General features: G+C 42.6%; 1 protein-coding gene and 1 pseudogene across 1 annotated transcript in view; one reads left to right on the plus strand and one right to left on the minus strand.

Annotated features, from left to right (window-relative positions):
- Nucleotides 1–25,066, minus strand: part of LOC148442992 (piRNA biogenesis protein EXD1-like) — a 178,884-nt gene that overhangs the window by 111,362 nt on the left and 42,456 nt on the right. The window contains exons 3-4 of the mRNA XM_088463426.1: nt 17,983–18,051; nt 1,558–1,624 (exon numbers count right to left, since the gene is read on the minus strand). Of these exons, the coding sequence (XP_088319552.1) occupies nt 1,558–1,624; nt 17,983–18,051 (136 nt within the window). The remainder of the gene's footprint in view (nt 1–1,557; nt 1,625–17,982; nt 18,052–25,066) is intronic.
- On the plus strand, nt 2,553–3,971 carry LOC148442993 (uncharacterized; annotated as a pseudogene).

A 25,066-nucleotide genomic window follows, 5' to 3' on the forward strand; every position in this document is an offset into this window, starting at 1 on the left:
CAACCTGATGGAGCTTGAGAGGTGCTGCAAAGAGGAATGGCGAAACTGCCCAAAGATAGGTGTGCCAAGCTTGTGGCATCATATTCAAAAAGACTTGAGGCTGTAATTGCTGCCAAAGGTGCATCAACAAAGTATTGAGCAAAGGCTGTGAATATTATGTACATGTGATTTTAGTTTTTTTTGTTTTTTTTATTATAAAATTTGCAAAAATCTCAAAAAATACTTTACACGTTGTCATTATGGGGTATTGTGTGTAGAATTTTTAGGATAAAAATGAATTTATTCCATTTTTAAATAAGGCTGTAACATAACAAAATGTGGAAAAAGTGAAGCGCTCTGAATACTATCCGGATGCACTGTATACTGGGTTGTGACTATCACATCAACTTTGTTTTTCAGGAAATCGAGACCTGGCTGGACTAAGCATGTTATTCTGTGATGTGGTATACCCTGTTTTTGTATGCCACGTGCAAAACTTTTATCCATTATTTGTTATATCTAGGACTGTAACGAAGTACCATTTTTCTTAAGCAGTGTACTCATTTCTAAAATAATGCGAGAGAGCTGGGGTTGGTCTAGCCTAGTGTAAGGTAATTTCTTTTGTTGCCCTGGTCTTTTATGCGGCTATTATCTTTTAATTGGGTTTGGGGCGGTTAGGTTAGGTTTAGGTTATTTAGAGTAGGTTTAGTTAGTTTTAGTTAGCAGGTGTGTAATTTTAGAGTAAATATTTTGGGGGGATCCAGGTATGCCTAGGTTGGGGTTAGGTTATACAGGGTGGGGGGGTTATAGGGAGGTTTGCTTTGGATGCTTTAATTTTCTTTTCCTTTTTTATATATTTGTTTAGTTTATTGGTATTGATGGGCTGTGTGGGATGGCAAGGTATATATAGGAGATATATATTTGTGGTGGGTGTATGATCTTTTTATTTTTTAGAATTTTATTTCATGTATACTGTATGAACCCCAGTCAGTGTTGTGGTGTATTTTGTAAGTATTTATCCTGTAGATAACGTTATTTATTTATTTATTATATCCGGTGTCTTATTGGCGGCTCTTTTCTATTGTTATTTGATTTTCTTGATATATGTGCCTATGAATACTGTTTTTTTTTTATGTCTGCCATCTTTATTATATGCCTGTTTTCAATACCCGAGTGTAACTCTTTAAAAAATTGGAATAAAAATAAAAAAACATGTTTTAAAAAAAAATAAATGGAAATTTAGATTTTACAACAGCGATTCACACTATGGCCAGAGGTCCTAATTAGACAACTGGATTAGGATATACTATATGTACCTGGTAATAAAAATTGATTGAAAGAACTTTAACAGTTTGAAATTTCATTTGTTTATAAATTGAACTGATGAAATTACATCCCAAATAAATTCATAAACAGTATATACATTTTAGAGAGAAAAGAAAATATGTTTTGTACACTAAACGTAACCAAAATGTAAAGTTGGAGGCCAATTAGTCCTATCAATGGTAAGCTGTTGCTCAAATCCCGTTACCTAATAAAGAAATATATATTTAAACAGATGTTAGTGCACTACAGTACCTTTCATTAACTGTCTGATCTTCTGGAATCAGATTTGAAAGACCTGAAGAATCTTCTTGTGGTTCCACTACAAAAAAAAAAAAAAAAAAAATCAATAAAAGAGAAAAAAACGGTCAACAAGGGGCTTAATTTAAACTTTTGATTATTGGCACTTGGATTGAAGATGATCCTAGGCTAAATTACATATATACCATAGCTGGTTTCAATCGCACTCTATAATTAACAAGGAAAAAATTATTTTTGCCGGGATCAATATTTACTAGTGATTTCTTTATTAAAATTACGTACATAAAAGTTATAACCGAATTTCTGGGAGGTGGTACCACTGATGACCCATATTAAAAAGAAAAATTTTTTTTTGTCATTTATTGTGCTCAAGGATACTAAATATATTTAAAAATAGGCAACAAATGTTATTTCAATTGGTTAAATAATTTGCTACTCAATTATATTTACGTGTTTCATAATCTATATATCTAAATTTAGATCAATCACCTTCCTATTCATCTTCACTTATTTCTCATAAAATATCCTAATATACTTTCTTTCTGTGACCTTTAATACAACAGTCTTTTGAACTCCAATTCTTTTCGGTTAATATTTCCCCAACACCCCTTTCAGACTTACTGAGATTCCCGGGTTTATGGCCAAAATTCCCGGGACTCGCGTATGTCAAAGGCACCTACCCGAAAGTACGTTTCTGGGTAGCCGCCCCTCCAATTGACCAGGGTATTTACTAGGAAAACAACCCTGCTCTAGTCTGAATGGTGCAACCCGGGATTTTTCTCCCGGGTTGCACCTAGTAGCTTCGGATTGACCGGGTATGGCTGAATGATGATGACATCATCTGCGGCAGCCGGAGAAGATGCTGCTGCAGACAGATCCTCGATTCTTACAGGCCAATGCATTGGATTGGAGAGGGGACAGGAGAGGAGTGGCAGTGTCAGAGGGCAGAAGAGAGGAGATGAGTGCAGTGCCAGTGGTGGTTTCAGATCATGTCTCATTGGAAGGAGGAGGTGGTCCGGGGACTCTTACATGTGAGGGGAGAGGAGGAAATAAAAGCTCAAATTACAGGCAATGTTATGGATGCCATGATCTATGGCAACATTGCAAAGAGCCTGTCCAGCAGAGGTATTGTGAAGACAGCAGCATGTTTTTAATAAAGTTCCTGAAGAAACAATACACAAAAAGGTCCATGACCACAATTGCAATGGTATGGAAAGGATGGAGTGGCCCTTATACAATTTGTCCAGTTCTGTTTCTGGGCATACATCACTATGCAACCCCACTGCCCTATCTTCATCAAGCGATAATGGCACACTGTCTGCAACAACGAGAAGTACGCCTTTATCAACTCCTAAGTGAAGCCAATAGAGACGGCATAATCGCAGGTCCTATTTAATGATGATTCTGATGAGTCATCTACCATGATCATCATGTAACCAAGCATCGCCACAGATTCTGACAGCACGGTCGCAAAGCCTGGGTTCAGAGTCCCAGCCACAGACCCACGGATACAAGCCCACCCTACGCAATAACAGTAAGTTCACCTCGATTACCTCTATGTACTGCAGCCTAACCTATGTGATTTGCAATTTATAGTAGGTTTAGCATATAAAATGGTTAAAAACAGTGGTAAATATTGTGCCTATTCTTCACATAGAACTGCGACTATAATGGAACTCTTATCTTGTTAGATGCAGTGCAGGGTGCTAGAATTAAACTATTTGTCTAGCGTTCTACTTGTGCTAGAGGACGGTCACCACATGCATGGAGGCATTGATAGTTCTGTTTTTTGCTTTTGACCCGTTTACAATCATGTGTTGCAATTATTATTTTAAACTTTGTGATGCTTAATGTTTTCTTTTCTTTTGTTTTCACAGTTCCAACACGGAAGAAGACAACCAAAATAGATGTCACTATAAAAGCCATGAATAATATCCTGTGTGAACAACTACGAAAGCTGGATTCGGAATGGCAGACTCACGGGGATGCCAGACTGCAGCGATTCATGGACAATGAGTGAGAATTGCGGAGCAATTTACGATCCCAAATGGTAGCTATACAGGAAAGGGTCAATCGTGATAACCGTACATTTTTCGCTTAACTATTGAGCGGATTTCGCTCCACACAAACACAGGTGCCACCCTCCCTCACCACACAAATACAGGTGCCACCCTCCCTCACCAATTTTGACCAACAAGAGCACCGTCCAAACTAATTTGGGACTACATCCCAGTATACACAACAATCAAAGTCTCCCTCCTCGTTTGGGCCTACATCCCAGTATGCGCGACAACCACAGTCTCCCACCTCATTTGGGCCTACATCCCAGTATGCGCAACAACCAGTCTCCCATCTCATTTGGGACTACATCTCAGCATGCGCAAAAAACAGAGTCTCGAACATTTTGAGAGAGTACATTTAATAATGTAAACAAAGGGCAACTATTTGTAGATTCATTGTCTACTAGTACTACCTTCCAAGAACTTACTCCTACCAATAGTCCAGAATTTACAGTATACAGAAATATTTAAGTGTAGTATGCACAGAAATATTGTGACGTTCACTATACATACAACATATGTTACACATGGTAATTTTTCTACATTTTATTAATAGGTTTTAAATATAATATACTCAGGTTTTGGTGTGTTATTTGGTGAAGTAATTGCACCTAATATAAGCAAGGCATATCTAAGTCTATACATCAATATGGATAGTATTGTGCACAGAAGTATATTCGCACTTAAGCTTCCCCCTGACTAACTCATCTAATCAGGTTTTTTATACCATAGCTGGTCTTAATTGGAGAAAGGGTGTGGTTCCTCCCTGGCTACAAGAGTTTAACCCTTTACTCAAAATGTGGGGGGAGACCCACTCTGCCACATACATCCCCCGTTAAAGGACGAACCTAAATCGCCCACAGCAAAAGCCCGACTCTCCAGCCCAGTTCGAGGCCAAAAATCTGTTTTCATATGTAGACGTCTCGTTTGTGCTGGACTTCAAAAGAAAAAAAGTCTGGAGAGCCAGGTACCACCTTGTCAGTCTTGCTTTAGAATTTTTCATAGACTGTAACCATTTTAACAGCGCATGATCAGTAACTTTGTGGGGCCAGGTAAACCTGGCCCCACAAAGATAATATCTCAATGACTCAAGATCCCATTTTATTGCGAGGCATTCTTTTTCTATTACAGAATGCCTAGTCTCTCGTGTAAAAAACTTTCTACTAAGATATAGATTAGGGTGTTCAATGTCAAACTCCTGACACAAAATTGCCCCAAACCCACATCTGAGGCATCTGTTTGTACGACAAACAGCTTGGTAAAATCTGGGGACTTTAAAACCGGGCCTTCACACGAGAGGTTTAATTTTGGTGAATGCAGACTGACAGTCCCTAGACCACTCGAGTTTATTTGGGACAGAATTTTGCAAATTAACTGTTAATGGAGCCGTTAAGGTAGAAAACTGAGGCAAAAACCTCCTGTAATAGCCTGCCAAACTCAAGAAGGACCTAAACTCTTTCTTGGTAGTCGGAAACGGAGCATTGGCTAGTGCCAGTACCTTACTCACAAGGGTTTTCAGACACTCACTGACCACCACATACCATAAGCACTTGGTTTCACATTTGCCTAGAACACATTTCTTCAAAATTATCAGTTAAACTTGCCTCTCGCAAAGACTAAAGAACTGCCCTAAGCCTATTAACATGGCCATTCCATTGCTGATTATACATAACAAGATCATTCAAGATGAGGACGACGCACCCGGTCCATTAACCTCTGAAAAAGAGAGGCCGGGGCACCATGCAAGCCAAAAGGCATTGTTTTCCACTGAAGGAGGCCTAACTGTGTAGAAAAAGCAGTTTTCTTCCTAGCTTTCTCAGTCAACTCAATTTGCCAATAACCCTTCGTAAGATCAAGGGTAGAAATAGATCTACCCAAGCCTAATCTATCAAGCAGATCATTGACCCTGGGCATTGGGTACACATCAAATGTGGACACTTTAACTTTGCAGAAGTCTATGCAGAATCTTGTAGAGCCATCTAGTTTTGAAATCCCAGACAGACAATGGGGCTACAGATGACTCCTCAATTACCCCTAACTTCAACATATCTTTTACTCTCTTGATTAACTGCGCCTGTTTTCCCTTTGGAAGCCTATAGGGTCTTTGTTGAACTACCACCCATGGTGGTATTACAATGTTATGTAGGACTACATTCTGGTTGATCAGAAAAACATCTGAGAACTCTTTAACAAGGTTCCCCAAGGGAGGCTTCAGCTTGTTCGAATCCAAAAGGTTCAAAACAGGGTGAGGTAGTTGGGAGTCCCCATCGAACTGGGGTATCTGTGGACCAAGGTCACTATGACCATTACTAGGGTCTGCAAAAAAAAAAAACACCTCTTGGTCCTTTCATGCTTTCAACAAATTAACATGGTAGATCTGCCTACCTCTATGAGAGTCAGGTAGGGAGACCTCAATTTACTTCGCCAAACTTTCTAATTACTTCGAATGGCCCTTGCCACTTTGCTGTTACAAGTCGTGGTCACGACTTTTCTCCTAGCAGTTTACCTCTTACTGATGCTATTGTTCCAGCACCGCCAGTTGCTATGCGTTTGGCACGCCTAGGAAGTGACACGCTATCCATAGCACAGCATGATTGGATGGTATTCTTCTTTCGACACACTGGATTTTGCCGCCTAGCCGACTATAGCGTATCTGTGGGTACCCTCGGTTCGACAGCATGGTCAGCGTTCTGTTCCTCCTGAAGATTTTGGTTTTCCCGTAGTGGCTTCCGTGCTATCTCCGGCTCTCCAGCTTCCTTACGAGTTCCTAGCCGAAACCTATACCACCATGCTGCCATCGGCTCTCCAAGCCACAGCACCGACTACTTACTCCTCTACCATCGTCTCTTGCCGCACCTTTGGCACCTTGGCTGCACCATCAGCTTCCGTGCTGTCCCCGGCTCTCCAGCTTCTTCTATGGCTCCCTAGCCGCAACAATACTACCGCACTGCCATCGGCTCTCAAAGCCGCAGCAGTAAGTCCAGATGGCCGCCTAAGTACCGATAAGCAATTAATCTCTTAGCGAACAGGCGATTGTTAGTGGCGGAAGACTTCGTAGCCTGAGTTCTAGTCGGCTTACTAGGAGTGATCACTGGAATTCAAAACATTTGCTAGTAATTTGCTTCCGTGAGTAAGCAACAACAAAAGGACTTTATTCCCGGGTGAAAAAACTTGAGTTCAGGCATTACGGTTAGAGAGAAGTTTTTGAGCCTCCCGGGCATTTTCCAAATTTTCCCTGGCCAAATAACCTAGTAGGTCCATGCGATTATGCATCTGGACATATTGAAAGATGCTTTCGGATGGTTGTTCTTCCCACAGAAAGTCGAGAACACACCACGACTTCCTCCCATGAAGGGGTTCAAAAGGGGTAAAACCAGTAGAAGCCTGGGCCACTTTCCTGACTGAAAATAACAAATAGGGTAGAAGCTCATTCCACATTTTCTCTGTCTGTATAAACTTCTTTAACATAGACTTTAGTGTAAAGTTAAATCTTTCAACTAAACCATCCGTTTGGGGGTGATATACTGAGGTTTTGACAGATCAAATTTTTAACAATTTTAACAAGCCCTGCATTAATTTGGACATAAAGTTTGTCACTTATCGGGAAAGCTGCATACACAACGATTTTGTTACCAACGATGTTATGAACGATTTTTATGAACGATTTTCTGTCAGATTATCTGTCAGATTTTTTTTAAAGTGTAATGAACGATTTTTATGAACTACAAACGATTTTTGCATATTCCCTTAATGAAAATCGTTCAGTTGACAAGTCTGACTGAACTACTAACTACAAACGTGAACGCGCATGAACGATAATCGTTCATCATTTGACTCAGAAAGTGAAAGATTTCTTCAAACGATTATCGTTAAACGATATTGTTTAACGAAAATCGTTCAAAAAATCGTTGTGTGTGCATGCAGCTGAAGAATTTCTTTAGGTAACCCAACCCTGGAAAACAGCTCCAATAACTTAGTCACTACCTGTTTGGCTGTAGAGACCCTTAAGGGAAATGCCTCCGGGAAAACGGGTGGCATAGTCAACCACAACTAAAATTAATTTATAGCCTTTAGACGGTTGTTCAAATCGGACACGCTAAATTAACCTCTATTTTCTTTTAAAGGAACCCCTACAATTGGAAGATGGGATCAGCGTGGCAGGAGACGGTCAGTTCAACACTGTCTTTAAACAGTGCAAACGGAACGAAAAGCAAGAGACCTCAGCATAAACACCTGGCCAATAGAACTGGGAGGCTATTCTCTCCACAGTCTTATCCAGTCCCAAATGACCACCCCAAGGAACTGCATGGGTCAAAACGTGAACCTGCTTTTTGAAGTGGCCCGGGACCACCAACTGTCGTATCACCTCCCCCGTTTGTTTGTGCTTGTCGAGACGATATAAAACATCTAAGCATTACAAAATGGGGAGATTTTACTTCTGTTACATGACAACAGGACACCATCCACTGAAAAACCTATTTGAAGACCTTTTAAAGCAGAATCTTCCCATTGGGCCTTTCTTAAATGAGCCTGAGGCACAAGGCGTTATGACCTCTTCATTAATATTACTTAACTGAACCTCAGCATTACATGCATTTATATCATCATGCCTAGACTACTGCAACGCCCTCTAGCTTGGACTCCCAGCAAAAGAATTGCCAGGTTATTAACCAACCAGCCCCGTTTCAGCCACACAACTCCCACTCTCTACTCCCTTCACTGGCTGCCTGTCAGATGATAAATTGTTTTCAAGATTGGCTTACTAACTTACAAAGCCCTACATGACCATGGCCCAAAGTACCTAAAGCAGCTTCTGATTCCTTACCGTCCCACTCGATTACTGCGATCCATTGACAAAGGACTATTAACAGTATCTAGAATCTCCCGGAATTCGTCTGGGGGGGGTCGAGCTTTGTTTTGGGGCTCCAACCTTATGGAACTCACTTACCCGCACAGTTTGAGAGGCCTCCACTCTAGAATCCTTCAAAAATAGACTCGAGACTTTCCTCTTCACCCAAGCATTTCACTAATGTCCCTTGTTTAAGCTTATATTGTATTTTGCACTGTAAACGCAAATGTAAAGCACTTTGAGTCCTTTAGGAGAAAAGCGCTATATAAATAAAATGATTATTATTATTATTATTATAATCTTCACTGAGGTATCTAAAACGTTATGGGAAGATTTTAAATAATCTATCCATTATTACATGGTGATTTTTGGAACTTTGTAATTTTAAATACATACAAACAAGCATTAAATTCTAAAAGAAAACACAGGTATACAGGTGAAGATTTATTAAGTTTTATTTTTCTTATACTTATGATATTTATAGTCATTAAGGTTGAGGTTATTAAATTTGAGGTTAATACACTTATAGTTGTATATGTGTTAGTGGTTTTGATACCCATAATAACTATATAGATTTTCACCAGGGTTAATATTTAATTTTGGTTAAGTTAGTTGTATTTATTATAGTTGTTGTTATGCTTTAGGTCACTATATTTAGAACATTTATATTGCTTTAGTTATAGTGGTTCAATGTATTTCAATTTGCCTCTAGGCGCTATATATTGGAATTGGTATTGCATTTTAGATATGTTCCTGTGTTATGCCTGTCAAACATCACCGTTTTATTTTGTTACATGTTTTAAAATGGTAAATTAATAAAATATGGACTTCCGGTGGGCGGGCCTCGTATGTGGCCGCATTTTACCAGGGCTCCTCAGCTTGGATTCCCATTAGGCCCTTCAGAGATAAGATATCTGGGGGTCCATCTACCCTGACTGGTGCAGGAGGCTTTGGAGACCCGGCGGGGAGTGGGATGCTGGCCATTTCACTTACCCGGCTGTAGTTTATCCCCGGAGTCGGCTCACGCTGTTGAGCGCTCAGCTTATCCGCCATCTTGTTGGCGTGGGAGATCCTGCGCGGGAGTCGGAGAACTGTGCCTGATTCCTGAGAGCAGGCTGGTCGGAGACTGGACGGGCCATCTTCAGTTGGGTCTCAGCCCTGGAGAATACACCCTGTGAAATTCTAGCGGGGGAGTGCCTAATTAACGCCTGTGGTAGCGGACTTACCTGGCTTGCCTGGATCGCGGGTGAGGGGGCTGAATTCTCCCTGAACTGCTGGAACTGCTGGAGGGCTGCTGTCGGCTGTGCTGCTGGAGGGTTCGGTGTCTGATGTGCCCTGCGCTCTATGTGGTGGATGTTTGAGGTGACCGCTTCTCGATCCAGAGTCCCAAGGAATTTGAGATCTGCATATTGGGCCTCGCAACATTAGCTGGGGTAGAGCTGTTTGGCTGCACCTGATCGTGGATGTCCTGCCTGCCCTGAACGAAGTGTTTGAAACCTATCCAAACGGTGGAGGAGGGAGATTACCTTTGGGATACATACAGGCGGACTTGTTATCCTTTTGTCAATTTGTCCTGATACACAGCTAAATTACGCAAGTGTTTATTCTATGGTTGTTGACCTCAGGTCTCTCCCTTGTCTGTGATTTTTCTACCCCCTGCACCCCCTCCCTTTCCTAAATAGTGGATTATACTTTCACAGTTTAGGAGGCTTATTTTATTGATCTATGTGATCTTACTGCCATCTAGTGGCGAATGTTGCAATTCACGTTATAATGTATGTTGTGCATTATTTGTATTTTTGAGATATTTCTCTACTCTCAGGATACATCATGTCATGATGTATGATTTTTGATTATATGTAGTAGTCCCTCTACAACCAATATATATATGTGTGCGCATAAGTAGATACAGGAATATATACGTTTTTATCTTTCATTCTCACTGTGGCCGTTTTGGGTATGCAAAAATATTTTACAATGACCAGGAAATCTGCGAAGGGTACTATGTCTCAGGCGAAGCCATCTGCGTCTGCGGTGTCTTCCCCCCCTAATTCCCCTGGTCTTTCTATCACTCCCCCTTCGTCACCTAATTTGGCCTTGGAGGGAGATACACAGCACTCAGTGCTTTTGGCAGCTCCTACGGCTACAGCAGCGGCTCAGGAGATGCTTTTGGTTATTAAGCCCCAAATGGAACAATTATTTAAGGAATTTAGTTCCACTTTGGTGTCCATGACCTCACAAATAGAGTCTCATGAAAAGAGGCTTGACGCAGTGGAACAACGCACAAGCGATGTGGAGGACACTATGTCGGCTCTACAGTCGTCTTCTACCTCACAGGGAGATACTATTAAGGCTCTCCTAGATAAAATAGATGATTTGGAGAATAGAAATCGAAGGAATAACCTCAGGTTTCAGGGAATTCCGTAAACGGTGAAAGGGTTTGCCTTAATTGAATATCTGCAAAATGATCTCAATAATGCCTTAGGTATAACCCAGATGTCTCCTCCCATGATTATTGAACGTGCACATCGACTGGGACCAGAGAGATCTACTACCGTTTCTAGACCCCGCCCTGTACTAGCTAAATATTTAAACTTTAGAGACAGGGAGTTAGTACTTCGGTCCTATAGACGACAAGGGTCTCTGGTTATTGAGGGTCATAGACTCTTGATGTTCCAGGATTTCTCGGCCACAGTGTCTCAAAAAAGAAAAGAATTCTCTCCACTTTGCAAAATACTCTTTGATAACCATATCCAATTTGCACTGTTGTTCCCTGCGAAACTGAAAGTTACCGTGGATGGAGTAGTTCATATGTATGATGACTTAGACAAGGCCAAAACATACGTGCACTCTCTGCCCATTAGATTTGCTGATTCAACGAGACCGAATGCTTGATATTCTGATATTTCTGTGTCTTTATTTACAAAAGAGGGACACACATAGTGTACTGTTCTATTTTATATAAAATATGTTATGGGAAGTTGGGTTCCCTCGGTTTTGGGTTCTGACTTTTCTAATTTTAGTTGTATTATTTTTATGTGTCATGGAAATATGTAATGTACTACATGTTTCCTTGTTTATATGTTTGGAGGAAAATAGAAAATGGAGTTTGTCAGAGCAAAATGATGTTTTAATGGTAATATATGGAATTCTTCTCATCTTGAGTGGTTTGGAAGTGGTGGACGGCACCCCCCTTTTTTGTTTTTCTAGTTTGGCTCCCCACTCGCTGGGATGGGGGAAGACAAGGTGGTTCATAATATCTGCATGGGTTCAGTCTCTAGACTGGGGGTAGATAATAGTAATGTCTTCAGCTGATAATTCTACATTAGTTTCCACGGTACATAATTCTATCCGTATGGTCTCTTGGAATGTGAGGGGATTAAACTCTCCAATTAAACGTAGACGAGTGGCTACACACCTTAAACAATTAGGATCGGATATAGCATTTTTGCAGGAGACACATTGGGCGCATTCGGATGATATGTGTCTGCGTAGCTCCTGGATCAAGGAATGAGTTTCGTCTTCCTTTGTCACTAAGAAAAGAGGTGTGGCCGTAGTGTTTCACAAACGTTTAGATTATTCTATAATTAGTTCAGAATGTGACCCGGAGGGCCGATATATTTTATTAGATGTGCTTTTGCGGGGGGAACCCTATACCCTCCTGAATATTTATGCCCCCAACTCTCCTAATTTGGAATTTTTTCGAACAATTTCTAATTTGCTGTTGTGTCGATCCACTCCGAACCTGCTGGTGGGGGGAGACTTTAATGGGGTGGCTGATGAGACACTTGATAGACTGGCATCTTCAGCCTCTCTATCATCACCGGGACCGGGGGGTGTGGGGCTATTACTTTCGCTTCACAAATTGTGTGACATGTGGCGACTTCTTAACCCCACCGACAGGACATACTCCTATCGCTCTCGAGTGCACAGATCATTCTCCCGAATTGATTACATATTCGTGGATGATCAAATGATTCCTTCTGTACGTTCTAGCGATATCCATAGCATAGTCATATCAGATCATGCTCCGGTCTCTTTAGATATCCGAACTAAGTCGTATGAGGCGTCACATAGATTTTGGAGGTTCCCATCTTTCCTTAGCCAATCAGATCACTTTAAACAGTATCTCCAATCCAAGTGGATGGACTTCGTAGATGACAATATAGAGCATTGGGAGGACTCAGTCTTTTTTGGGAAACTTCCAAGGCGGTCATTAGAGGTCATATACTGGCTTATCAAGCTGGGAGGAAGCGGGAATATCGGAGTAAATATGGCGTATTACATGATGCTGTGCATTCGGCCTATATTATATATGAGACTGACCCCTCTGATGACAATTTTGCGGTCTACAAACAACATCGTCAATTATTAGAGGGTTTTCTGTTGACCAATGCTCGGACTCAGATGGATTATGCAAAAAATCGTTATTATAGATGGGGCAATAGATCGGGACGTCTATTGGCTAATATGGTGAAGGTGCACAATAATCGACATACCATTAAAACAATAAGACACCCTATTACAGCTGCTCGTTTGACATCTACACCTGAAATAGTATCCACATTCCAAGATTATTATAAGTCTCTATATACAGCTCCCCCAGAATTCCCTGAGTTACGTAGAGATCTGCTGAATGAAGCGGAGCTTCCGAAACTCACTTCAACTCAAAGAGATATTTTACTTCAAGATATTACAGAAACAGAGGTTTCAGAGGTTATTTCTCACCTTCATAATAACAAATCTCCAGGCCCTGACGGTTTTGCTGGGGAATATTATAAGATGTTGCAACCCCAACTGGTCCCATTTCTTACTACCTTATTCAAGGGAGTATTGGAGGGTCAATTACACTATCCAAATTTTAATGATGCATTTACCATAGTCATACCTAAGCCCTCTAAAAACCCGGAATTAGTTACATCCTATAGACCTATTACACTTCTGAATCAAGACTTCAAGATACTGACCAAAATTATGGCCAATCGTCTTCAATAAATTTTGCCTGACATCATAACACACCATCAATTGGGTTTCACAAGAGGTAGGTTTTCGGTAAAGGGAGTTAGAACGGCTTTAGCAGCTATAGTGTCTCACTCTAGCTCCCGATCCCATCTGGAAGAAATGCTTTTGAGCTTAGATGTTGAAAAGTCATTTGAGACAGTGTCGTGGAATCATTTGCTTAAAATTTTTGAATTACGAGATTTCGGTAGACCCTTTTCGGCTTTATTTTGATTTCTATATCATGAACCGACCACTACACTGATGATCAATGGCACTTGTGGTTCCTCCTTTACAATGATGAGGGGCACTAGACAAGGATGCCCTTTGTCACCAGTATTATTTAATATTGCCCTAGACCCAATGTTGCGTGTTCTTCAGTCTTGGCCAGACTTTACAGATATCCGGGTGGGTTCTCACGAACTTAAAGTCCAGGCTTTTGCTGATGATTTATTACTTTATGTCTCGGATCCAGCACAAACTCTACCAAAAATCTTTGATAAAATGTCAGATTTTGCTAAGGTCTTAGGTTTTAGTATTAACTCAGATAAATCAGAAGCATTGTTCTTGGGTCCTACAGTGAAACCGCATTGGGGGGATTTATATCCGGTAGTATGGGTCCCTATTTCACTTAGATATTTGGGAATTGAATTACCTCGAAATATGGGGGATTTATATGATCTTAACATGAAATCACTCATTCGGGAGGTGGTGGGGGATCTGTCTAAATGGCGACATCTTATGTTATCATACTTGGGTAGAATCCATTTATTGAAAATGATATCTTTTCCGAAATTGTTATATCCCTTACAGATGTTGCCAATTTTGCTTTCCAAGGAAGATGAAAAATTCCTGTATAAAACATTTAGGGAATTTATCTGGAAGAACAAACGACCTCGTATTGGCTTAGTGAAACTTCAGCAAACTAGGGCTAACGGTGGGGTCAATCTACCGGACCTAAAATGATATAGCCATGCTGGAATTTTGAGATACATAAGAGATTGGATGCACAAGACTGATTTATATACTGATTCACAGATGGACCAATTTTTTTTACCTGACCAACACATATTGGCATTCCTTCATTCCCATAAACAGGAGATTTCTGAGGATATTATTAACAATCCCTTACTGATGGTTGCATGGAGAGTTTGGCAATACACTAGAAAACAAAGAAATGTAAATTCTCACCATTCTCTTTTCCTCCCACTTTTATTAAATCCCGAGTTTCAAAACGGAGAGGCTTCTGTGCCTTTTCTGTCATGGCCAGATAGGGGAATACCTTAAGTCCGGGCATTGGTCGACATTGAGAACCGTAGACCCCGTCGAGTGGCGGAACTGGTAAATAAATATAATTTGCCCCATTCCCGCTCTCTGGCAATGTATCAGGCACAGCACTAAGTGAGCTCTATGATACGCTTCTTTTCTCCAGCAGACTGGTCCAATTCCTTGGATCTGTTACTAAATAGACCTATGGGAGGCAGGGGAGTAATTTCCCTCAATTACAAAATTCTTCAGATTCCTTTAGATCATTCCAAAGTCTCTACGGGATTATCTACTTGGTGTAGGATCTTCCCTCATATCACTGTGGAGGGTCTATTGCGCTCATTCCTCTATTCTCAATCAGTACTCTCGTCAAGCATGTACAAAGAAATGTTTTATAACATTTATCATAATGGGTATTTCTCCCCTCACCGCAGGTTCTTGATGGGATTGTCTGATGATAGTAACTGTGCTAAATGTGGGGCCTCTGAGGCAACTTTCACCCACTGTATGTTGGAGTGTCCCCTTATATGCAGATTCTGGTCAATGGTCAATAGATTCGCATCAAGTTGTCTGGTTAATTACCTCCCATTGTCGGCAGAATGGGCGATTTTGGGTATTTTACCATCATATGTTTCGGGCACAAGAGATAGTAAAAAGCTATTAATGATTGTATCAGCGGTGGCTCGTAAATGTATATTACAGAGCTGGACCCATGCAGACCCCCCGTCGCTTTCTTTATTTAGGGCTAAATTATTTTTCGCTTTTCAAATGGACTGGCTAGAGACTACACTACATAAGGAGGCTAAGACAGCAGAATTTTTTCAATTATGGGAGGGTTTTATAGACTCCCTTGCGGTGGACATACGTAGCCAAATTTATTTATGTTTTAGACATACCTCTTGGTACGAAACAAGGATTCTACAAGACGATCCGCCTATTGTGCTTCCTATCACGGGTTAAGGGGAAACCTGTCTTCGGTTGGATTTTGGATATCTTGTTATTTTTTGAGGGGGGTGCCGGCCATGTCTAGACTACTTAGGGAATATATGTTTATTCAGGTTCTACTCAAAGAGGAAAATGTGATACATTTTATTGATTTAACACTATTTGTATATTGCTGCCATTAACGATTCTTTATTCCATGTGTTGCCTGCTAATTCTGTAAACAATTGTATTTTTTGTTGTATTATTGCTCTGATGAATAAAAGAAATTTAAAACAAAATTAATAAAATATTACTCAATAAAAAAAAATAGTAGTAAAATAGGTTATAGGTTGATTCCCAAAGCTCAAAAATGTTTCACAAGACACTTAACAGTAGGGTTTGTTTTTAGAAGTTTAAATGCACCACACACAAAAAAGAAGCTGAAATTCAACATTTTAAAAAAAAAAAAAGGACAATAATATACTGTATGGGGTGGGTAGTCATAATTATTGCTTAGAAGCAGAAAACAATTTACACTCTTAGGGCCGTATTCAATTAGTTTTGCACCCGCGTGAACCCACCAATAAGCTGCAAAAACATTGAGGATCAATGTAGTAGTATCCGATTATCCCTAATAAAACTGTTTGGGGTACTTAAGTTCGCACAATTTCCATTAATTAGCGTCTTTGCACAAGTGGTGAAGAAAGGCATAATGCAGTATTTTTTGGTGAAAATAAATAGTCCTATCAAATTTGGGGTACCTGAAAATGGGTGCAAACATGTTTTAATGTATCTAAAGTGAACTTTTAAATAATGTGAAATTCTACCCCCAAAAATGCACCTGCAATCCGCAAAACACTTGACCCCCTTCTTAGTGCACCCCCTGAACCTTACTTTGCTAGTTTGCGAACTTGTCCCCCAACTTTGCACTTTTTCGCTCCCAACTTCAAAGTACTTTTTTGGGGTGTTCTTACATTTTTCTTCTAGGAATTTTTTGACGCAGTTGTCCATTGGGGGGCTGTCCCAAGGGTTCTGAGTGGTTTCCCCCCCTTTGCACCCCCGAAACAAAAATTTTGCACTTCTTTTCTCCACCTACTCAGAGGCGAATCTTTGTCACCTAGTACATTGTATTGACTTTCCGCCTACACAAAAACCGAATGGAATTGAACGGATACTTTTCCGACAGGCAAAAAGTCGCAATCGGCGTTCCGGGAAGGGGGAGGCTTGGGGTTAGGCACCCCCTGGGAGGTTAGGGTTAGGTTAGGTGGAGGGAGGGTTAGGCACCCCCGGAGGGGACTTAGGGTTAGGCACCCCCTCCGGGGGACTTAGGTTCAGGCGGCGGGAAGGGGGGGGGGGGGGGAGAGGGTTAGGTTTAGGTAGAGGGGGGGGGGAATTAGGGTTAGGCACCAGGGGGGGGGGGGGGAAGGTTAGGCAACCCTACGGGAGGGTTAGGGATAGGGGGTAGAGTAGGTTAGTGAATACTTACCTAGGGGCGATCGGGATTTTCATCCTTGTCGGGCTGCTGCTGTCGGGATTTGAACTGCCGAGCACGGGTTCGGCGGTAAATCATACAGATTCCTATGGCAACAGAGTTGACATAGGAACTGAAGGACATATATTTATCAATTTTGACATGAGATTCAGGTTACATACGAATGTAACTCACGTTACATTTCTGTCCCCAGTCAAAGGGCTCTGATACTAATTACTCAAACCAGTAGAATCCACATGAATTAACCAATGTAGGCCTGTTTATCTTCCTGATTAACTGTGAAGATGTATCAAATATTTTATCTGGTGATGGCCATTTCCAGTTGCTGCCAGCTTGTTCCATTGTGCGCACAAGTATTTACGATCTCTGATGTCCTTTATCTCATCTGGGCAACTCTTTCCATCATATTCAACATAGAACCAGTCACCAACGTTCTCTACATCATCTGAAGTCACTGTGACAGCTACAATATACTACGATCTTTTAGCAGTATAAATACACTAAAATGTTAGCAGTTATGTCAAATTTAATTTTTATGTATTGTGTCCTGTATTTCATAGAACCAGTAGATGTTCTTTATGGCTAAAGTCAAATGATGTGTATTTCTCAAGTATTCCAGCAGGTCTCAGCATACATCTATATCTCATTAGTAGCCTATTTCAGTAAAACAGTAACATGTAGAAAACATTTTTTGGTGGGGATTTTTACTGAAATTTGTACTATGGCCAACATAAATGAACAGCTACAACATGATGGCTAGTAAGACTGATGATATCTCAAATACTGTATGTATTTTGTATTTTAATTTCTTTCAGCTTTTATAATATTACCTTTCACAATGGATTGCCCGAAAAAGAGTTTCGCTCCAGGCACGGCCCTCCCAGTTCCTAAATCCTTAACTGAAATAAAAGTAAAATAGGGCACTTTAAAATCATACTGCAAGAACATGTTAAAAAAAATACAGTTTACATTGCTGTACTAAAGTGCGTTCTCTTAGCTTTTTTTTCTAGCAGTGCTGCTAAACCATAGATACTTTCATGTGTCAGTCAAGTACACAAATTAAAAGAAACATAAAATCTATCAAATGTTGCATTTCATTTTAAGATTGCCAGTTCTCAATTGTAGCCTAGTATTTTGGACCGGTCATTCACTGCTTTGCTATCTCATCTGTATCTCTCTTGCCGTTCATCTCTTTGATCCCTGCCTCTCCTCATCTCTGTCATCTGTACCCCACATCTGTATCTCTCTCATCTCTATCCCCCCACACCCCTCATGCCTCTCTCAATCTCATCTCTGCCATCCCTCCTTCCCCCAGTTTTCTCATCTCTGTCCCGCTCCTGTATTGCTCATCTTGGTGGGTTTATGTGTATGCCGCAGGGGTGAGGCTGAACCAGGGGCGTATCTATAATGGGTGCAGGGTGTGCGGGGAACACGGGCCCGAGTCCAGGGGGGCCCCACACCACACACCCTGCACCCATAATATTACTTACCTCTCCAGAGTCCCACGTCGGTGCTGGAGTCCGGCGCTGTAAAACTACTGGAAAATGTCCGCGGCGGCCATTTTCCTGTCGTTTGCGCAGTACAGGGAAAATGGCCGCGGCCATTTTCCGGGTGACCTGTGCATACATTATAGACTATGGACACACTCTAGTGCCCAGAGTCTATAACTCCGGCGCTGGCCGCGCACAGCTCAGTGCGCTGCCGGTCGGAGAGGAGGGTGCCCCTGTCGGAGACTGTACACAGGCCCCCTCCTCTCTAGAAACGCTCCTGGGCTGAACACTGCAATATTTTATTTTAATCTGTGTTATTCAATAATGCATTCATTGTTTTGTTACTTTTCAATCTAAATCTGTGCGACACATAGCAGAATAGGTTTCCATTCGAGAACAAATTAGAGTAAGAAACCCATGTGATTTTAGGTACTTGATATCAATTACACTTGGAAGTACAATACTTGCCCTTTGCTCCCTATAGTCCCCCTATAATGATAAATATAACTGCACATAAAACAGATAATGAGTCGGGCATGATGCCGATAGTCATGCAAATGGTCAGTATTTTAAGTGCGCATGCGTCGCAAAAAAAAAAAAATCACAGCGCATACATCCCATGGTGTGAGTGTACAGTCGAGAGTCGCACTCGCAGTTTATACTCAGTCTCAAATGTATTGGACGTTCCTTTGCAGTGACTGGCAAGTGGCTATTCAGATGCACAGGGGGCAATTCAATTGTTTGTTGAGCAGCTATTTGCTCTGGGTGCCTGCCAGGGCAATTCAATTGTTGCTCCGTCTGGGCATGATAGCTGCCAGCATTACTGCTTGCACTCTCAGGAGGGTGCAAGCAAAAATATGCAATAAACCAGTGGTTAGGGCAGCCGTTATACACTGCTAAACATGGTTTAATTGGGTGCCAGGACCGCGACAATTAATGGGCGCCCAGAACAACTGAATTGCAACACTGGGCATCCATTAATTATCGCTGCCCACAAAAAAACTGAATCGCCCCCACTGTTTCACTGCGTTAAGGAAGTGACACAAGCATGGCACATACCTCAGACGCTTAAATCGCTTACATTAGAGGTCATACCTTCGGGGATTCTTCACCTAGCATGAGACTGGTGCAAATTTCGATGGTGCGCCCTATGGCTGCATCTAAAAACGCACTAAGCAGTATTGTTGTTTCTAAATACAATTTCAGACATAGGAATGGACACCAGAATAGGGGTTCTACTAGTATAGCTTGCACGTTGATAGTTGAATCTGCAAATACCACAGCCTCTTAATTACTGGTTTTACCATTGTATAGCCTATTGGATGCGGCTATAAGTCTTTTCAAAGCTACTTGTGGACAATTTAATATATTTAGCCACGTCAGCTTCCTGCTCCTCAGTATACAGAATGTGACATCTACGTCCAGTGTATACACAGTTTTGTGGGATAAGTAGGTCTTCAGTTAAGCGGTTAAAAATCAGTGATCTGATGAAAAAAAGTTTGAAGCATAGCTGTTTCAGGGTAATAGAAATAAATGCCTGCTAAAGACATTTACCTGTATACAATATTGTGGTGTGGAGGTGACTTAACACAAAAGAGGAGAAAGGTCTCACATAGCAAAACAAAAACAATGGTGGTGCATCAAAATGGCTGTTTTACACTGTCAGAAAACAGCAAAATACTTTCTGCAAACATTATGTAAAGTATACAGGAAAATCATATGGGAGCAGCAGGTTTTTAAAGTTACAAAAGGTTTCTGTCACGAACCGATTGGTTTGTGAATCCGGACTCGGGTTGTGAACTGGTTGGATTGGATTCTGCGGAGAAACTGGATTCAGGCAGCAATACTGTGGAGACAGAGAGCCAGAACAAATTCACAGGAGCCAAAGGGCTCTGGGTATCCAAGATGCTTCTTGATCCGGACTGGAACCAGCAGGAATAAATCAGGAGTCAGGTGCAGCAAAATTGTAATTGCACTTGTATGCTAGATTGAAAGTGTAATGCTGTGGAGCTATGGTATAACAGGATACTGTGAGAACTCACTGACTCATCTAACTAGCAGGTGTTTCAGAGGTTAACAGCATGCCAGGAATCAGGATCTCTGCAACAGATTGGGAAATACACTGCAGCAGCACTTGCTAGAAGGACTGTGATAAACACTGCAATCTGAATCCTACAAGCCTGCAGACACAGATGAATCCTCAGGTAGATAATTAACCTTGAGTTGTGTTTAGCATCGGGGACTTAAGGCTTCCATACATCATAGATGGATCGTTTTGATCGGATGGAAAATGCCGGCCGGCAGACATCGATGTTACATGATCAGTCGCAGGATCGGTGAAATTCTACATGTTAAATTTCACCGATCTGCCAATCACGATCATTTATTGATCGTGATCGGCAAATCTGTGAAATCCAACATGTTGGATTTCACCGATCTGCCAACCCGGCATCTCTGGATTTCCGCATCGCGGCGATCCGTCTCTGCTGTATGGGGGCCTTTAGGCAATAACTATGGCTGTAAGTATTGCAGACAGGGAAATCGTGAACTCAGCAGGTTACTGAAGGCAGAAATCAGTGGATGGAATCTGGATACTGGATTTAGTAGGGCAGTCAGATGGAACTGCTGCACAGATGATCAGAAATAGCTCTAGCAGGAAACTAGGTACTAAGGCTGAAGAATACCTGCCACAGTGTTAACTGTGTTAGACGATGCACTGGTAATTGCTAGAGCCAGTGGATGGAGCTTGTACCCCTGGGTTAGCTGTAAGAGCAGAATCAGGTGGTTCAGGGAGGCTCAGTCTGGCATAGGATTGGATGAACTGTGATCAGGTGATCAGAGCCTGGCACAGCAGTACTCCAGGCTAGACTCTGATATGGACTGCATCCTAGCAGTGTCACGACCAGGGTTTCTCGGCATGGTAGTCGACGGGTAATACCTGTGAGGACGCTATGGCGAGGGGCGTCTGGCGGTGGCACTGGTGCCAGGCAGGGAGCATTGGCTGTGCATAGTTCCGTGTGGGCATACTGTCAATCTGGTCTGGTTAGGCCTGGTGGTGCTTCTGTTCCGTTCTGGCATGGGCGCCGCCATCTTGTCTCCAGTCAGGTGACCTAGTTGCCCTATCCTGTTGTGTCACATGCTCCTCTCTGACCAGTCACGGCTGAGCACTGGGGATTTAAGGGAATTCAGAGCTCCCTTGCATTGCCAGTGCAACGTGTTTCTCACTGAGAGCTGAGTTAGTTCCTGTGCTTTCACCTGGTTTCATTGCCTAAGCCTGCTTCACCTGACCTGCTCCAACCCTGCTGGATTCCCCTGCCTCCTCCAATTTCCTTTCCTATTGCCTGAGCACCTGTGTCGGCTAGACTTACCCTGCACCCTCCATTTACCTTTTCCCCTGCCTGAGAACCTGAACCTGCTGTTTCCCTGCACCTTACCTCCATTTACACCCAGCTGGACTTCGTTACCTCTGCCTGCATTTTGTTACAGCTCACCATACCTACATACTGGACTGTTCCTGCCTGTCACTTTCTGGACATTCTTCCATTTACCCCACTACAGTATTAAGTGCACTTTAGTGCTATACCTGGACTATTTCTTGCCATTCCCATGTCTGTTAAGCCAATCATTAAAAGTTCCACATTTACCTTTAAATCTGCTCCTGTGATCTCTCCTGCTACCAGCCCGGGTCCACAAACAACCCAGAACATAACAGTTTGCACTGGCCCCATGGATCCGGCCACAGGACAGGAGTCTGGTGCGGATTTATTTCAAAGTATTGCAGCTCGTTTGGAAAACTTGGAAGCTATGCAGCACCAAATGGCTCAGTACATGGACTTAATTCAGAGCATAGCAACTCGCTTGGAGAGTGTGGAGACTATACAGCGATAGATGGCACAGTTTGTGCAGGACATTGCACACCGTCTGGATACTGTACAAGCTACATCAACGGCTCCTAGTGTGCTTGCAGCTACTCCTAGCCCCATTCCTGTGATTTCTTCCTCTGGATCTACTCCTCGTTTGCATCTTCCCACACCCGATAAGTTTGATGGTACTCCAAAACTGTGTCGTGGATTTCTCAATCAGTGCGATGTGCATTTTACTTTGCAACCCTCTAATTTTCCTGCTCCTAGAACCAAATTGGCTTACATTGTGTCCTTGTTATCCGGTTCCGCCCTAGAATGGGTTTCTCCACTCTGGGAGCGTTCATATCCGCTTCTGGACAATTACCCAGAGTTCCTAGCAACATTCAGGAGGATTTTCGACGAGCCTGGAAGAACTTCCTCTGCTTCCTCCAGTATTAAGAAGTTAAAACAAGGGACCCGTCCTGTCAGCCAGTACGTCATTCAGTTTCAGACTTTGGCATCTGAAGTCAAGTGGAATGAAGAAGCCTTGACATAGACCTTGCCAAAAGGCCAATCAGATCGTTTAAAGGATGATCTAGTGACTCGCGAATTACCCTCTAGTCTTAGTGATCTCATTTCCCTTTGTAATAAAGTTGATATACGCTTTAGAGAGCGCCAAGATGAAAAACACAGAGCTAAGAGTTTCCCTTCCCCTACCCGTCCCACTCCCTCCCTTTCCGAGGAAGAACCCATGCAGGTAAATCATACCCGTCTCTCTAACGAAGAACGACAGAGACGCTTTAAAGAGAACCTTTGTCTATACTGTGGAGACTCGGGTCACCTGGTGGCTTCCTGTACCCGCAAGCCGGAAAGCGTCCCGTTTCTAGCTAATTCTGGGTGCACTCAGCTAGGAGCAATTCTTCCGTCCTCTAAACGTATTGACTCTGTGTTGTCCATAGCCTTAGACATTAATTCTAGCCCTGTGTTTGTGTCTGCCCTTTTGGACTCCGGGGCAGCGGGGAATTTCATGTCGTCTCGGTTGGCAGATAAATTACAAATTCCCTGCAGCACCTTGGATCATTCCTGTCTCCTGGACCTCCAATGATGGTAAATCTCTTTGTAATGGAACTGTGTCTAAGAGAACTCAACCTGTTTTAGTTCGTGTTGGAGACCTCCATGTTGAAAACATCAGTTTCTTCATTATACCCAAGACTTCCCATGAAGTTATACTCGGATACCCGTGGCTGTGTAAGCACAACCCCAGAATTGATTGGAACAGTATGCAGGTTCAGTCATGGAGTGTGGAATGTCAAGTGTCTTGCCTTCCGAAGACCGATGCCTTGTCACGGTCATAATCCCCTGATAGTGGTCTAGAAACACTACGGAATACACCCATGCTTGGGGCAAAAGTTTTCACAGATACACAACTACAACCGCCTGTTGGGAGGTCCTTTGTAGCCCCAGGAGGGGTGACTCCAGAGCCTCAGTCCCTTAAGGGATTTCTGCGTGTCCAGCCCCAGGATGGGGTTTTCAGCCCCATATCTCGAGAGGATGTTTCAAGTTTTGTTCCCCAGGAGGGGATTTCAAATCTAGCACCCCAGGAAGGGGCCTCAAGTCTCGTACCCCAGGAGGAGTTTTCAGTTTCCATTTCCGGTTCCTGTTGGGCCAAAGCTGAGGATGTCCACGCTTCCAGTCCTGTCAACATAGTTCACTTGGCTCACCCTGTAAAGCCTAGAAGGTGTCCTGAGGCCACCCATAAAGGGGGGGGGGGTACTGTCACGACCAGGATTTCTCGGCATGGTAGTCGACGGGTAATACCTGTGAGGACGCTATGGCGAGGGGCGTCTGGCGGTGGCACTGGTGCCTGGCGGAGAGCATTGGCTGTGCATGGTTCCGTATGGGCATACTGTCACTCTGGTCTGGTTAGGCCTGGTGGTGCTTCTGTTCCGTTCTGGCATGGGCGCCGCCATCTTGTCTCCAGTCAGGTGACCTAGTTGCCCTATCCTGTTGTGTCACATGCTCCTCTCTGACCAGTCACGGCTGAGCACTGGGGATTTAAGGGAGTTCAGAGCTCCCTTGCATTGCCAGTGCAACGTGTTTCTCACTGAGAGCTGAGTTAGTTCCTGTGCTTTCACCTGGTTTCATTGCCTAAGCCTGCTTCACCTGACCTGCTCCAACCCTGCTGGATTCCCCTGCCTCCTCCAATTTCCTTTCCTATTGCCTGAGCACCTGTGTCGGCTAGACTTACCCTGCACCCTCCATTTACCTTTTCCCCTGCCTGAGAACCTGAACCTGCTGTTTCCCTGCACCTTACCTCCATTTACACCCAGCTGGACTTCGTTACCTCTGCCTGCATTTTGTTACAGCTCACCATACCTACATACTGGACTGTTCCTGCCTGTCACTTTCTGGACATTCTTCCATTTACCCCACTACAGTTATTAAGTGCACTTTAGTGCTATACCTGGACTATTTCTTGCCATTCCCATGTCTGTTAAGCCAATCATTAAAAGTTCCACATTTACCTTTAAATCTGCTCCTGTGATCGCTCCTGCTACCACCCCGGGTCCACAAACAACCCA

The sequence above is a fragment of the Taudactylus pleione genome, unplaced genomic scaffold (assembly GCF_031769625.1).
Source record: "Taudactylus pleione unplaced genomic scaffold, aTauple2 ptg001370l, whole genome shotgun sequence".
NCBI lineage: Eukaryota > Metazoa > Chordata > Amphibia > Anura > Myobatrachidae > Taudactylus > Taudactylus pleione.